The sequence below is a fragment of the Tachyglossus aculeatus genome, chromosome 10, assembly GCF_015852505.1.
Source record: "Tachyglossus aculeatus isolate mTacAcu1 chromosome 10, mTacAcu1.pri, whole genome shotgun sequence".
Classification (NCBI taxonomy): Eukaryota; Metazoa; Chordata; class Mammalia; order Monotremata; family Tachyglossidae; genus Tachyglossus; species Tachyglossus aculeatus.
This window is the reverse complement of record NC_052075.1, coordinates 38,364,384-38,381,486: the sequence shown is the minus strand read 5'-3', so window position 1 is coordinate 38,381,486 and position 17,103 is coordinate 38,364,384. Positions and strand designations below refer to the sequence as shown.

Below are 17,103 nucleotides of genomic sequence, written 5' to 3'. Positions count from 1 at the left end.
ATACGTATTAACGTATAACGGCGCGTGATGGGAAACCAGTTTTGGAGTGATGGGGAGGGGGGGGGGGTGAACCTGGAAGGGCAGGGTATTTTCCTGGAATACTGTGAGCCCAATGTTGGGTAGGGACTGTCTCTATATGTTGCCAATTTGTACTTCCCAAGTGCTTAGTACAGGGCTCTGCACATAGTAAGCGCTCAATAAATACGATTGATGATGATGATGGAAGGAAGCCCTTGGCAGAGGGGATGGAGCGTCACAACTTATCTTCTCCGGACACCACTCTCAGAAGCGGTGTTGAGAGATCAGCAGACAGGTTGGCATCTCTGCTCTAGTGGAAAAAGCCTCTGGCTATTTCCCAGGTTCTACTTCAAGCCCTGTCACTGCTAGGGGATCTTGGGCAAGTCACTTGACCTTCGGTGCTTTCATTTCTCCAGCTTTAAAACTGAGGTAATAATACCTCTGCCTGTCCTCTCCCTGTGTTGCTGCAGCGGGGAATGCTCCATCATCATCATCATCATCATCACTCGTATTTATTAAGCGCTTGGGAAGTACAAATTGGCAACATATAGAGACAGTCCCTACCCAACAGTGGGCTCCCAGTCTAAAAGGGGGAAGACAGAGAACAAAACCAAACATACTAACAAAATAAAATAAATAGGATATGTACAAATAAAATAAATAGAGTAATAAATACGTACAAACATATATACATAGATACAGGTGCTGTGGGGAAGGGAAGGAGGTAAGATGGGGGGATGGAGAGGGGGATGAGGGGGAGAGGAAGGAAGGGGCTCAGTCTGGGAAGGCCTCCTGGAGGAGGTGAGCTCTCAGCAGGGCCTTGAAGGGAGGAAGAGAGCTAGCTTGGCGGATGGGTAGAGGGAGGGCATTCCAGGCCAGGGGGATGATGTGCTCCAGATAAGAAGGTTTATGTGCCTTGGTATCGCAACAACCTGCAGCCAACTGTGACAGCTTGGCCTAGTGGATAGAATCAATCAATCAATCGTTATTTATTGAGCGCTTACTGTGTGCAGAGCACTGTACTAAGCGCTTGGGAAGTACAAGTTGGCAACATACAGAGACAGTCCCTTCCCAACAGTGGGCTCACAGTCTAGAACACGCGCATGGGCGTCAGAAAGACCTGAGTTTTCACCCCCACTCCGCCACGTGCCTGCTATGCGACCTTGGGAAAGTCACTTCCCTCCCTCTGTGCCTCAGTTACCTCATCTGTAAAACGGGGATTAAGACTGCGAGCCCCATGTGTGGCAGCTTGGCCTAGTGGATAGAATCAATCAATCAGTCGTATTTATTGAGCGCTTACTGTGTGCAGAGCACTGGACTAAGCGCTTGGGAAGTACAAGTTGGCAACATACAGAGACGGTCCCTACCCAATAGTGGGCTCACAGTCTAGAACACGGGCCTGGGCGTCAGAAAGACCTGAGTTTTCACCCCCACTCCACCACGTGCCTGCTATGCGACCTCGGGAAAGTCACTTCCCTCCCTCTGTGCCTCAGTTACCTCATCTGTAGAACGGGGATTAAGACTGCGAGCCCCATGTGTGGCAGCTTGGCCTAGTGGATAGAATCAATCAATCAGTCGTATTTATTGAGCGCTTACTGTGTGCAGAGCACTGGACTAAGCGCTTGGGAAGGACAAGTTGGCAACATATAGAGACAGTCCCCTCCCAACAGTGGGCTCACAGTCCAGAACATGGGCCTGGGCGTCAGAAAGACCTGAGTTTTCACCCCCACTCCGCCACGTGCCTGCTATGCGACCTCGGGAAAGTCACTTCCCTCCCTCTGTGCCTCAGTTACCTCATCTGTAAAACGGGGATTAAGACTGCGAGCCCCATGTGTGGCAGGGACCATGTCCAACCTTGTACCCCAGCCCTTACAACGGTGCTTGACACGTAATAAGCGCTTATTAAGTATCATAATTATTATTATTACCGCTTCAACTTTTGGACCGGGGCAGCTAGGAGGAAGAGTGTTTCCCCCGGCCAGCGTTCTCGCCATAACTAGGTCTGCGTATCTATTCTATTTATTTTATTTTGTTAGTATGTTTGGTTTTGTTCTCGGTCTCCCCCTTTTAGACTGGGAGCCCACCGTTGGGCAGGGACTGTCTCTAGATGTTGCCCACTTGTACTTCCCAAGTGCTTAGTCCAGTGCTCTGCACACAGTAAGCGCTCAATAAATACGATTGATGATGATGATGATGTATATACGTTTGTACAGACTTATTACTCTATTTATTTATTGATTGATTTTGCCTGTACATATCTATTCTATTTATTTTATTTTGTTAGTATGTTTGGTTTTGTTCTCGGTCTCCCCCTTTTAGACTGGGAGCCCACCGCTGGGCAGGGACTGTCTCTATAAGTTGCCAATTTGTACTTCCCAAGCGCTTAGTACAGTGCTCTGCACACAGTAAGCGCTCAATAAATACGATTGATGATGATGATGATGTATATACGTTTGTACAGATTTATTACTCTATTTATTGATTGATTTTACTTGTACACATCTATTCTATTTATTTTATTTTGTTAGTATGTTTGGTTTTGTTCTCGGTCTCCCCCTTTTAGATTGGGAGCCCACCGTTGGGCAGGGACTGTCTCTAGATGTTGCCAACTTGTACTTCCCAAGCGCTTAGTCCAGTGCTCTGCACACAGTGAGCGCTCAATAAATACGATTGATGATGATGATGATGCATAACTCTATTTATTTATTGATTGATTTTACCTGTACATATCTATTCTATTTATTTTATTTTGTTAGTATGTTTGGTTTTGTAGTCTGTCTCCCTCTTTTAGACTGGGAGCCCACCGTTGGGCAGGGACTGTCTCTATAAGTTGCCAATTTGTACTTCCCAAGCGCTTGGTACAGTGCTCTGCACACAGTAAGCGCTCAATAAATACGATTGATGATGATGCCAAAACTAGTTGGAACGAAGACTTGGTTCAGCGTCACCTTTTCAAACCCAACGAGGTCCGCCGGATTTCTTCCGTCCGTTCACTTGGCCCGTGGGCGACGGCTGGCGTTTCTGCCAAACTCCCCCGGGGAGGATGGAGGTTCGTGATCGGCACCATCACGGCATCCGTTAAGCGCTTACTACGTGCCAAGCCGTGTGCTAAGCGCTGGGGTGAATGCGCGACAGATCGGGTCAGAGCAGGGCATAGCGGAGAGAGCACCGGCCTGGGACTCGGGAGGTCATGGGGGTCTTAATTCCGGCTCTGCCACTTGTCTGCCGGCGTGGCCTTGGGCAAGTCCCTTCACTTCCCTGGGCCTCAGTTACCTCATCTGTAAAATGGGAATCGAGACGGTGAGCCCCAAATGGGACAGGGACCCAATTTATGTGTAGCCAACCCAACACTTAGTACACTGCCTGGCACGTAGTAAGCGCTTAACAAGAACCACAATCATCACGTGCACCAATCCCGGAGCTTAATACGGGGCCCTGCATACAGTAAGCGCTTAATACATACACCTGAATGGAGTCCCTGTCCTAGATTGTAAGCCCCTTGAGGGGTAAGGTCTGTGTCAAGAGCAGCCTGGTGGAGCGAACAGAGCACGGGCCTGACAGTCAGAGGGTCATGGGCTCTTACCATCATCATCATCATCATCAATTGTATTCATTGAGCGCTTACTATGTGCAGAGCACTGTACTAAGCGCTTGGGAAGTACAGATTGGCAACATATAGAGACAGTCCCTACCCAACAGTGGGCTCACAGTCCCGCCTCCACCACTTGTCTGCTGGGTGACACTGGGAGAGTGACATTGGGAATATCATTAATTATTAATAATAATAATTACGATACTTAGTAAGCGCTTATTACGTGTCAAGCACCGTTGTAAGGGCTGGGGTAAGGGCTCCCCCGTTTAGACTGTGAGCCCACCGTTGGGTAGGGACTGTCTCTACATGATGCCAATCTGTACTTCCCAAGCGCTCAGTACAGTGCTCTGCACACAGTGAGCGCTCAATAAATACGATTGATGATGGGGTCGATACCAAGTAAACAGGTTGGTTCACTTCTCCGGGCCTGAGTTACCTCATCTGTAAAATGGGACTGAGAATGTGTGAACCCCACTTGGAACGGGGACTGCGTCCTACCCCATTTGCCTATATCCACCCCAGCGCTTAGTACACTGCCTGGCACACAGTACGCACTTGATAAACACCAGCAAGGCCTACTGGCAAGAGCCCAGGCTTGGGAGTTAGAGGATACGGGTTCGAAACCCGGCTCTGCCACCTGTCTGCTGTGTGACCCTGGGCGAGCCACTTCACTTCTCCGTGCCTCAGGGACCTCATCTGTAAAATGGGGATTTAGACTGTGAGCACCACGTGGGACAACCTGATTACCGTGTATCTACCCCAGTGCCTAGAGAAGCAGCGTGGCTTAGGGGAAAGAGCCCGGGGTTGGGAATCAGAGGCTGTGGGTTCAAATCCCGGCGCCGCCACTTGTCAGCTGTGTGACTTTGGGCGAGTCACTTAACTTCCTGGGCCGCGGTTACCTCGCCTGGAAAATGGGGATTAAACTGTGAGCCCCATGTGGGATAACCTGATTACCTTGTATCTACCCCTGAGCTTAGAACAGTGCTCTGCGCATAGTAAGCGCTCAATAGATACGATTGATGATGATTAAAACAGTGCATGGCACAAAGTAAGCGCTTAAAAAATACCATCATCATTAAAACAGTGCATGGCACAAAGTAAGCGCTTAAAAAATACCATCATCATTGAAACAGCGCATGGCACACAGTAAGCACTTAACAAATACCATCGTCATCATTAAAACAGCGCATGGCACAAAGTAAGCGCTTAACAAATACCATCATCATTAAAACAGCACATGGCACATAGTAAGCGCTTAACAAATACCATCATCATTAAAGCAGCGCATGGCACATAGTAAGCGCTTAACAAATACCATCATCATTAAAACAGTGCATGGCACATAGTAAGCGCTTAACAAATACCATCATCATCAAAACAGCGCTTGGCACATAGTAAGTGCTTAACAAATACCATCATCATTAAAACAGCGCACTGCACATAGTAAGTGCTTAACAAACACCATCATCACTAAAACAGCGCACTGCACATAGTAAGCGCTTAACAAATACCATCATCATTAAAGCAGCGCATGGCACATAGTAAGAGCTTAACAAATACCATCATCATTAAAACAGCGCATGGCACATAGTAAGTGCTTAACAAATACCATCATCATTAAAACAGCGCATGGCACATAGTAGGCGCTTAACAAATACCATCATCATTAAAACAGCGCATGGCACACAGTAAGTGCTTAACAAATACCATCGTCATCATTAAAACAGCGCATGGCACATAGTAAGCGCTTAACAAATACCATCATCATTAAAACAGCGCATGGCACATAGTAAGCGCTTAACAAATACCATCATCATTAAAACAGCGCATGGCACATAGTAAGCGCTTAACAAATACCATCATCATTAAAGCAGCGCATGGCACATAGTAAGCGCTTAACAAATACCATCATCATTAAAACAGCGCATGGCACATAGTAAGCGCTTAACAAATACCATCATCATTAAAACAGCGCATGGCACATAGTAAGCGCTTAACAAATACCATCGTCATCATTAAAACAGCGCATGGCACATAGTAAGCGCTTAACAAATACCATCATCATTAAAACAGCGCATGGCACATAGTAAGCGCTTAACAAATACCATCATCATTAAAACAGCGCATGGCACACAGTAAGTGCTTAACAAATACCATCGTCATCATTAAAACAGCGCATGGCACATAGTAAGCGGTTAACAAATACCATCATCATTAAAACAGCGCATGGCACATAGTAAGCGCTTAACAAATACCATCATCATTAAAACAGCGCATGGCACATAGTAAGCGCTTAACAAATACCATCATCATTAAAGCAGCGCATGGCACATAGTAAGCGCTTAACAAATACCATCATCATTAAAACAGCGCATGGCACATAGTAAGTGCTTAACAAATACCATCATCATTAAAGCAGCGCATGGCACATAGTAAGTGCTTAACAAATGCCATCATCATTAAAACAGCGCATGGCACATAGTACGTGCTTAACAAATACCATCATCATTAAAACAGCGCATGGCACATAGTAAGTGCTTAACAAATGCCATCATCATTAAAGCAGCGCATGGCACATAGTAAGTGCTTAACAAATATCATCATCATTAAAACAGCGCATGGCACATAGTAAGCGCTTAACAAATACCATCATCATTAAAACAGCGCATTGCACATAATAAGTGCTTAACAAATACCATCATCATTAAAACAGCGCATGGCCTATAGTAAGCGCTTAACAAATACCATCATCCTTATTATTAATAATAATTCCCACCTGTGCACTCCTTCCCCAGTGCTTAGCACAGTGGTTTGCACAGGGTCAACGCCTGGTAAATACTATTCCTACCCGTCCCATGTGGAGCTCACAGTCTAAAGAAACTTTTGAAGCTTTCTTTGAGAAGCAGCGTGGCTTAGTGGAAAGAGCCAGGGCTTGGCAGTCAGAGGTCACGGGTTCTAATCCCACCTCTGCCACTTGTCAGCTTTGTGACTTTGGGCAAGTCTCTTGACTTCTCTGTGCCTCAGTTCCCTCATCTGGAAAATGGGGATGATGCCTGTGAGCCCAACATGGGACGCCTTGATGACCTTGGATCTACACAAGTGCTTAGGCACAGAGTAAGCGCTGAACAAATGCCACCATCATTGGTATTATTATTTGGGGGCTGCAGAGCCATCCAATGAAGGAGCCAAGGCAGTGGGGAAACCAAGGCAGGGGGGAAGCCAAAGCAGTGGCCAAGCCAAGGAACTGGCCAAGCCAAGGCAGTGGCCAAGCCAAAGCACTGGCCAAGCTACGGCATTGGGCAAGCCAAGGCAGTGGACAACCCAAAGCAGTGGCCAAGCTACAGCATTGGGCAAGCCAAAGCACTGGTCAAGCCAAGGCACTGGCCAAGCTGGGGCATTGGGCAAGCCAAGACACTGGCCAAGCCAAGGCACTGGCCAAGCTAAGGCATTGGGCAAGCCAAATCAGTGGCCAAGTCAAGACAATGGCCAGCCCAAAGCAGTGGCCAAGCCAAGGCACTGGCCAAGCCAAGGCAATGGCCAAGCTCAAGGCAGCGGGCAAGCCAAGGCATTGGGCAAGCCAAGGCAGTGGGCAAGCCAAGGCAATGGCCAAGCCCAAGGCGGTGGGCAAGCCAAGACATTGGCCAAGCCAAGACACTGGGCAAGCCAAAGCACTGGCCAGCTCAAGGCAGTGGCCAAGCCAAGGTATTGGGCAAGCCAAAGCACTGGCCAAGTCAAGGCAGTGGCCAGCCCAAAGCAGTGGGGCAAGCCAAGGCAGTGGGGAAGCCAAAGCACTGGCCAAGCCAAGACACTAGCCAAGCCCCAGCACTGGGCCAGCCCAAAGCAGTGGGCAAGCCAAGACACTGGCCAAGCCAAGGCACTGGGCAACCCAAAGCACTGGCCAAGCCAAGGCACTGGCCAGCTCAAGGCAGTGGCCAAGCCAAGGCACTGGGCAACCCAAAGCACTGGCCAAGCCAAGGCACTGGGCAGGCCAAAGCAGTGGGCAAGCCAAGGCACTGAGCAAGCCAAAGCACTGGCCAAGCCAAGACACCGGCCAAGCCATAGCATTAGACCATTCCAAAACAGTGGCCAAGCCAAGGCATTGGGCAAGTCAAGACACTGGCCAAGTCAAGGCACTGGGCAATCCAAAGCACTGGCCAACTCAAGGCAGTGGCCAGCCCAAGGCAGTGGGCAAGCCAAGACACTGGCCAAGGCACTGGGCAAGCCAAAGCACTGGGCAAGCCAAGGCACTGGCCAACTAAGGCAGTGGCCAAGCTAAGGCAGTGGCCAAGCCAAAGCACTGGTTAAGCCAAGGCGGTGGCCAGCCCAAGGCAGTGGGCAAGCCAAGGCACAGGGCAAGCCAAAGCACTGGCCAAGTCAAGACACTGGCCAAGCCAAGACTCTGGCCAAGCCACAGCATTGGACCAGCCCAAAACAGCTAAGCCAAGGCAGTGGGCAAGCCAAGGCAGTGGGGAAGCCAAGGCACAGGGCAAGCCAAAGCACTGGCCAAGCCATAGCATTGGACCAGCCCACAGCATTGGACCAGCCCACAGCAGTGGCCAAACCAAGGCATTGGGCAATCCAAGGCAGTGGGCAAGCCAAGACACTGGGCAAGAAGGCAGTGGGCAAGCCAAAGCACCGGCCAAGCCAAGGCACTGGCCAACTAAGGTAGTGGCCAAGCCAAGGCACTGGCCAACTAAGGTAGTGGCCAAGCCAAGGCAGTGGGCAAGCCAAAGCACCGGCTAAGCCAAGGCGGTGGCCAGCCCAAGGCAGTGGGCAAGCCGTGGCAGTGGCCAAGCCAAGACACTCGCCTAGCCACAGCATTGGACCAGCCCACAGCATTGGACCAGCCCACAGCAGTGGCCAAACCAAGGCATTGGGCAAGCCAAGGCGGTGGGCAAGCCTAGACGCTGTCCAAGCCAAGGCATTGGGCAAGGCAAGGCGGTGGGCAAGCCAAGGCACTGGCCAACTAAGGCAGTGGCCAAGCCAAGGCACTGGGCAACTCACTCAAGGCGGTGGGAATGCCCTCCCTCCCTCTGCCCCTCCGCCAAGCTAGCTCTCTTCCTCCCTTCAAGGCCCAACTGAGAGCTCCCCTCCTCCGGGAGGCCTTCCCACACTCAGCCCCTTCCTTCCTCTCCCCCTCGTCCCCCTCTCCATCCCCCCCGTCTTACCTCCTTCCCCTCCCCACAGCACCTGTATATATGTTTGTACATATTTATTACTCTATTTATTTAACTTGTACATATCCATTCTCTTTATTTTATTTTGTTAGTATGTTTGGTTTTGTTCTCTGTCTCCCCCTTCTAGACCGTGAGCCCACCGCTGGGTAGGGACCGTCTCTCTATGTTGCCAACTTGCCCTTCCCAGGTGCTTGGTCCAGTGCTCTGCACGCAGAAAGCGCTCAATAAATACGATTGATTGGGGACTGTCTCTCTATGTTGCCAACCTGTCCTTCCCAAGCGCTTAGTCCAGTGCTCTGCACACAGTATGTGCTCAATAAATACGATTGATTGATGATGAGGGACTGTCTCTCTATGTTGCCAACTTGTCCTTCCCAAGCGCTTAGTCCAGTGCTCTGCACGCAGTAAGCGCTCAGTAAATACGATTGATTGATTGATTGATTGATGAGGGACTGTCTCTCTATGTTGCCCACTTGTCCTTCCCAAGCGCTTAGTCCAGTGCTCTGCACACAGTACGCACTGAATAGATACAATTGATTGACTGATTCGGGACTGTCTCTCTATGTTGCCATCTTGTCCTTCCCAAGCGCTTAGTCCAGTGCTCTGCACGCAGTAAGCGCTCGATAAATACGACTGATTGATTGATCGATTGATGAGGGACCGTTTCTGTATGTTGCCAACTTGTCCTTCCCAAGCGCTTAGTCCAGTGCTCTGCACACAGTAAGTGCTCAATAAATACGATTGATTGACTGATTGGGGACTGTTTCTATATGTTGCCAACTTGTCCTTCCCAGGCGCTTAGTCCAGTGCTCTGCACACAGTAAGCGCTCAGTAAATACGATTGATTGATTGATGGGGGACTGTCTCTAGATGTTGCCAGCTTGTCCTTCCCAAGCGCTTAGTCCAGTGCTCTGCACGCAGTAAGTGCTCAATAAATACGATTGATTGACTGATGAGGGACCATCTCTCTATGTTGCCAACTTCTCCTTCCCAAGCGCTTAGCCCAGTGCTCTGCACGCAGCAGGCGCTCAATAAATACGATTGATTGGTTAATTAGAGACTGTCTATGTTGCCAACTTGTCCTTCCCAGGCGCTTAGTCCAGTGCTCAGCACGCAGTAAGCGCTCAATCAATACGATTGATTGATGAGGGACTGTATATGTTGCCAACTTGTCCTTCCCAGGCGCTTAGCCCAGTGCTCTACACGCAGTAGGCGCTCAATAGATACGATTGATTGGTTAATTAGAGACTGTATATGTTGCCAACTTGTCCTTCCCAGGCGCTTAGCCCAGTGCTCTGCACACAGTAGGCGCTCAATAGATACGATTGATTGGTTAATTAGAGACTGTATATGTTGCCAACTTGTCCTTCCCAGGCGCTTAGTCCAGTGCTCAGCACGCAGTAAGCGCTCAATCAATACGATTGATTGATGAGGGACTGTATATGTTGCCAACTTGTCCTTCCCAGGCGCTCAGCCCAGTGCTCTGCACGCAGTAGGCGCTCAATAAATACGATTGACTGGTTAATTAGAGACTGTCTATGTTGCCAACTTGTCCTTCCCAGGCGCTTAGCCCAGTGCTCAGCACGCAGTAAGCGCTCAACAAATACGATTGATTGATGAGGGACTGTATATGTTGCCAACTTGTCCTTCCCAGGCGCTCAGCCCAGTGCTCTGCACGCAGTAGGCGCTCAATAAATACGATCGATTGGTTAATTAGAGACTGTCTATGTTGCCAACTTGTCCTTCCCAGGCGCTTAGTCCAGTGCTCAGCACGCAGTAAGCGCTCAATAAATACGATTGATTGATGAGGGACTGTATATGTTGCCAACTTGTCCTTCCCAGGCGCTCAGCCCAGTGCTCTGCACACAGTAGGCGCTCAATAAATACGATTGATTGGTTAATTAGAGACTGTCTATGTTGCCAACTTGTCCTTCCCAGGCGCTCAGCCCAGTGCTCAGCACGCAGTAGGCGCTCAATAGATACGATCGATTGGTTAATTAGAGACTGTATATGTTGCCAACTTGTCCTTCCCAGGCGCTTAGCCCAGTGCTCTGCACACAGTAGGTGCTCAATAAATATGACTGATTGGTTAATTAGAGACTGTATATGTTGCCAACTTGTCCTTCCCAGGTGCTTAGTCCAGTGCTCAGCATGCAGTAAGCGCTCAATACGATTGATTGGTTAATTAGAGACTGTCTATGTTGCCAACTTGTCCTTCCCAGGCGCTTAGTCCAGTGCTCAGCACGCAGTAAGCGCTCAATAAATACGACTGATTGATGAGGGACTGTATATGTTGCCAACTTGTCCTTCCCAAGCGCTTAGTCCAGTGCTCTGCACACAGTAAGCGCTCAATACGATTGATTGATATTGGGGACTGTCTCTAGATGTTGCCAACTTGTCCTTCCCAAGCTCTCAGTCCAGTGCTCTGCACACAGTAGGCGCTCAATACGTTTGATTAATTGATTGATTAGGGACTGTCTCTAGATGTTGCCCACTTGTCCTTCCCAAGCGCTTAGCCCAGTGCTCTGCACGCAGTAAGCGCTCAATAAATACGATCGATTGATTGATTGGGGACTGTCTCTAGATGTTGCCAACTTGTCCTTCCCAAGCGCTCAGTCCAGTGCTCTGCACACAGTAGGCGCTCAATACGTTTGATTAATTGATTGATTAGGGACTGTCTCTAGATGTTGCCCACTTGTCCTTCCCAAGCGCTTAGCCCAGTGCTCTGCACGCAGTAAGCGCTCAATAAATACGATCGATTGATTGATTGGGGACTGTCTCTAGATGTTGCCAACTTGTCCTTCCCAAGCGCTCAGTCCAGTGCTCTGCACACAGTAGGCGCTCAATACGTTTGATTAATTGATTGATTAGGGACTGTCTCTAGATGTTGCCCACTTGTCCTTCCCAAGCGCTTAGCCCAGTGCTCTGCACGCAGTAGGCGCTCGATAAATACGATTGATTGGTTAATTAGACTGTCTATGTTGCCAGCTTGTCCTTCCCAGGCGCTCAGCCCAGTGCTCTGCACACAGTAGGTGCTCAATAGATACGATCGATTGGTTAATTAGAGACTGTCTATGTTGCCAACTTGTCCTTCCCAGGCGCTTAGCCCAGTGCTCAGCACGCAGTAAGCGCTCAATCAATACGATTGATTGATGAGGGACTGTATATGTTGCCAACTTGTCCTTCCCAAGCGCTTAGCCCAGTGCTCTGCACACAGTAGGCGCTCAATAGATACGATCGATTGGTTAATTAGAGACTGTCTATGTTGCCAACTTGTCCTTCCCAGGCGCTCAGCCCAGTGCTCTGCACACAGTAGGCGCTCAATAGATACGATCGATTGGTTAATTAGAGACTGTCTATGTTGCCAACTTGTCCTTCCCAGGCGCTTAGTCCAGTGCTCTGCACACAGTAAGCGCTCAATACGATTGATTGATATTGGGGACTGTCTCTAGATGTTGCCAACTTGTCCTTCCCAAGCGCTCAGTCCAGTGCTCTGCACACAGTATGCGCTCAATACGTTTGATTAATTGATTGATTAGGGACTGTCTCTAGATGTTGCCCACTTGTCCTTCCCAAGCGCTTAGTCCAGTGCTCTGCACACAGTACGCGCTCAACAAATACGATCGATTGATTGATTGGGGACTGTCTCTAGATGTTGCCAACTTGTCCTTCCCAAGCGCTTAGCCCAGTGCTCTGCACACAGTAGGCGCTCAATACGTTTGATTAATTGATTGATTAGGGACTGTCTCTAGATGTTGCCAACTTGTCCTTCCCAAGCGCTGAGCCCAGTGCTCTGCACGCAGTAGGCGCTCGATAAATACGATCGATTGGTTAATTAGAGACTGTCTATGTTGCCAGCTTGTCCTTCCCAGGCGCTTAGCCCAGTGCTCAGCACGCAGTAAGCGCTCGATCAATACGATCGATCGATCGGTTGATTGATTGGCCCACTTGCCCTTCCCAGGCGCTCAGCCCAGTGCTGCGCACGCAGCGCGCGCTCGCGCGCGCTCGGCGGGTCCGGCGGCTTGATTGACGGCTCGGCGGCTTGTGGCGGCGGCCAATCGGCGCGCGCGCGGGGGGTCACGTGACTCACTCTGCACCTGCAGGTCCATCTCGCGCATCTCGGTGAAGCGGTCGCGCAGGTCCATGGGCAGCTGCTCGATCACTGTCGGGGGGAGACGGCGGCGGCCCGTCAGGGGGGGGGGGGGGCGGGGCGTGCGTGCCGACGTACGGGCGTGCGTACGTACGTGCGTGCGTGCGTGAGGGGAGGGGGGGGCAGCGGGCGGCCCACAACGCGGCTGTCAATTACCGGGAAAGGCCCGCCCCCCCCCGCCCGCCCGCCCGGTCCTCCCCCCCCCCCCGCGTCCCTCCCGCCGCCCCCGGGCCCCCCCCCCCCCGCGCGCGCCTGGCACTCACTCTCCAGATAGTCCTCTAGGTACAACATCGCGGCCCTCAGAGGTCGGGGGCTGGGATCCGGGGCGGGGGGAGGGGGGGACGTTTGTTTATGTCACTCGTTGTCGCCGGAGTTTGTGCCGTCCCTTCCAAGATGGCGCCTCCGCTCGCAGCGGCCGTCCGGCTCGGGCAAAAAACACGGTTTGCCGCCTGACGGCGCCTCGCCCGGGCGCCGCGCCGGGCGCCCATTGGCCGGCCGCGGGCGTGACGTCGGCGGCCGCGGGGACCGCCCCGGCGCCTTCTGGGGGCCGTAGTCCCGGCGGCCCAGCGGCGGCCGCGGGGCGGCGCTGGCGGCCCGGCGCGGGGAGACTACGGCTCCCGGCGGCCCCCGCGCCCCGCCCGCCGGACCGCGCGGCATCATGGGACGTGTAGGCGGCCACCTGAGGGGCCGGCTCTGCACCTGTCCCGCTCTAATGGAGTCGCCCCTTCACCATTCATTCATTCGTTCGTTCGTTCGTTCATTCATTCACTCATTCATTCGTATTTATTGCGCGCTTACTACTACTAATAGCATTTATTCATTCATTCATTCCTTCACCATTCATTCATTCATTCCTTCACCATTCATTCATTCATTCATTCACTCGTTCATTCGCATTTATTTAGCGCTTACTACTACTAATAGCATTTATTCATTCTCATTCATTCCTTCACCATTCATTTATTCATTCATTCATTCACTCATTCATTCACATTTATTGCGCACTTACTACTGATAGCATTTATTCATTCATTCATTCACTCATTCATTCGTATTTATTGCGCGCTTACTACTACTAATAGCATTTATTCATTCATTCATTCCTTCTTCATTCATTCATTCATTCACTCATTCATTCGTATTTATTGCGCGCTTACTACTACTAATAGCATTTATTCATTCATTCATTCCTTCTTCATTCATTCATTCATTCACTCATTCATTCGTATTTATTGCGCGCTTACTACTACTAATAGCATTTACTCATTCATTCATTCCTTCACCATTCATTCATTCATTCATTCGTTCACTCATTCATTCGTATTTATTGCGCGCTTACTACTACTAATAGCATTTACTCATTCATTCATTCCTTCACCATTCATTCATTCATTCACTCATTCATTTGTATTTATTGCGCGCTTACTACTACTAATAGCATTCATTCATTCATTCATTCACCATTCATTCATTCATTCACTCATTCATTCGTATTTATTGCGCACTTACTACTACTAATAGCATTTATTCATTCATTCATTCAGTCAATCAATCAATCAATCGTATTTATTGAGCGCTTACTGTGTGCAGAGCACTGTACTAAGCGCTTGGGAAGTCCAAGTTGGCAACATAGAGAAACAGTCCCTACCCAACAGTGGGCTTACAGTTTAGAAGGGAGAGACAGAGAACAAAACCAAACATACTAACAAAATAAAATAGAATAGATATGAACAAGTAAAATAGAGTAATAGATATGTACAAATATATATACATATATACAGGTGCTGTGGGGAAGAGAAGGAGGTAAGACGGGGGGAGTCGTATTTATTGAGCGCTTACTACTACTACTAATAGCATTTATTCATTCACTCATTCAGCACTTACTACTACTAATAGCATTTATTTATTCATTCAGCACTTACTACTACTACTAATATCATTTATTCATTCAGTCATATTTATTGAGCGCTTACTACTACTACTACTACTACTAATAGCGTTTATTTATTCATTCATCCAGTAGTATTGATTGAGCGCTTACTACTACTAATAGCATTTATTCATTCGTTCGGTCATATTTATTGAGCGCTTAGTAGTACTACTAATAGCATTTATTCATTCTTTCGGTCGTATTGATTGAGCGCTTACTACTACTAATTGCATTTATTCATTCATTCATTCATCCAGTCATATTTATTGAGCGCTTACTACTACTACTAATAGCATTTATTCATTCATTCATTCATCCAGTCGTATTTAATGAGCGCTTACTACTACTACTAATAGCATTTATTCATTCATTCATTCATCCAGTCGTATTTAATGAGCGCTTACTACTACTACGAATAGCATTTATTCATTCATTCATTCATCCAGTCGTGTTTATTGAGCGCTTACTACTGCTACTAATAGCATTTATTCATTCATCCAGTCGTATTTATTGAGCGCTTACTACTACTACTAATAGCATTTATTCATTCATTCAGTCATATTGATTGAGCGCTTAGTACTACAACTAATAGCCTTTATTCATTCATTCATCCAGTCATATTTATTGAGCGCTTACTACTATTACTACTAATAGCATTTATTCATTCATTCATCCAGTCGTATTTATTGAGCGCTTACTACTGCTACTAATAGCATTTATTCATTCATCCAGTCGTATTTATTGAGCGCTTACCACTACTACTAATAGCATTTATTCATTCATTCAGTTGTATTGATTGAGCGCTTACTACTACAACTAGTAGCCTTTATTCATTCATTCATCCAGTCATATTTATTGAGCGCTTACTACTACTAATAATAGCATTTATTCATTCATTCATCCAGTCATATTTATTGAGCGCTTACTACTACTACTAATAGCATTTATTCATTCATTCATCCAGTCATATTTATTGAGCGCTTACTACTACTACTAATAGCATTTATTCATTCATTCATCCAGTCATATTTATTGAGCGCTTACTACTACTACTACTAATAGCATTTATTCATTCATTCATTCATCCAGTCGTATTTATTGAGCGCTTACTACTACTACTAATAGCATTTATTCGTTCATCCAGTCATATTTATTGAGCGCTTACCACTACTACTAATAGCATTTATTCATTCATTCAGTCGTATTGATTGAGCGCTTACTACTACAACTAATAGCCTTTATTCATTCATTCATTCATCCAGTCGTACTTATTGAGCACCTACAAGCGTGGCACAGTGGAAAGAGCCCGGGCTTTGGAGTGAGAGGTCATGGGTTCAAACCCCAGCTCCGCCAACTGTCAGCTGTGTGACTTTGGGCAAGTCACTTCACCTCTCTGTGCCTCAGTTACCTCACCTGTAAAATGGGGATTAAGGTTGTTAGCCCCCCGAGGGACAACCTGAGCACCATGTAACCTCCCCAGCGCTTAGAACAGTGCTTTGCACATCGTAAGCGCTTAATAAATGCCGTCATCATTATTATTATTATTATTACTACTACTACTACTACTAATAGCATTTATTCATTCATTCTTCATTCAACCGTATTTATTGAGCGCTGACTGTGTGCATTCATTCATTTCATTCAATCGTATTTCTTGAGCGCTTACTGTGTGCAGAGCACTGTACTAAGCGCCCGGGAAGCCCAAGTTGGCGACGTCTAGAGACGGTCCCTACCCAACAGCGGGCTCACAGCCTAGAAGGGGGAGACAGGCAACGAAACAAAACATATTAACGAAATAAAATAAATAGAATAAATACGTACAAATAAAATAGAGTAATAAATAGGGACAAACATATATACATAAATAATAATAATAATAACCCCACCAAACCCCATTCCCCTGGGATCGTCTCCTCTTTCTGGGTTTATGGAGGGCCACGGAGGACAGGCAGTGGGAGGGAAGGGGGGAAGACTGCAGCCCAAAAAGCTTTACTACCTCTCTTTCCCTCCTGCATTTATCCACTAAAAGGCTCAGAGTGGATAAGAGTATATATGTATACTTATACTCTTATATATACATATATATATATATAAGAGTATATATGTATACTTATACTCTTATATATACATATATAAGTACTATATATATAGTATATATAGTACATATATATAAGTATATATGTATACTTATACTCTTATATATACATTGTATATATGTATATATGTTTGTACGTAT

General features: G+C 47.8%; 1 protein-coding gene across 4 annotated transcripts in view; it reads right to left on the bottom strand.

Annotated features, from left to right (window-relative positions):
* The window catches only part of ING3 (inhibitor of growth family member 3), a 40,414-nt gene extending 27,025 nt beyond the window's left edge, over positions 1-13,389 (bottom strand). For 3 of the 4 annotated variants that reach the window (XR_005452530.1, XM_038752416.1, XM_038752418.1), the window contains exons 1-2: positions 13,201-13,380; positions 12,878-12,949 (exon numbers count right to left, since the gene is read on the bottom strand). Coding sequence is in view for 3 of the 4 variants with exons in the window: in XM_038752416.1 (XP_038608344.1) it covers positions 12,878-12,949; positions 13,201-13,228 (100 nt within the window). In the remaining variant the exon portion in view is untranslated. Of the gene's footprint in view, positions 1-12,877; positions 12,950-13,200 lie in introns of all 4 variants that reach the window. The other variant, XM_038752419.1, reaches the window with a different exon arrangement.
* Between the last annotated feature and the right edge of the window lie 3,714 nt (positions 13,390-17,103).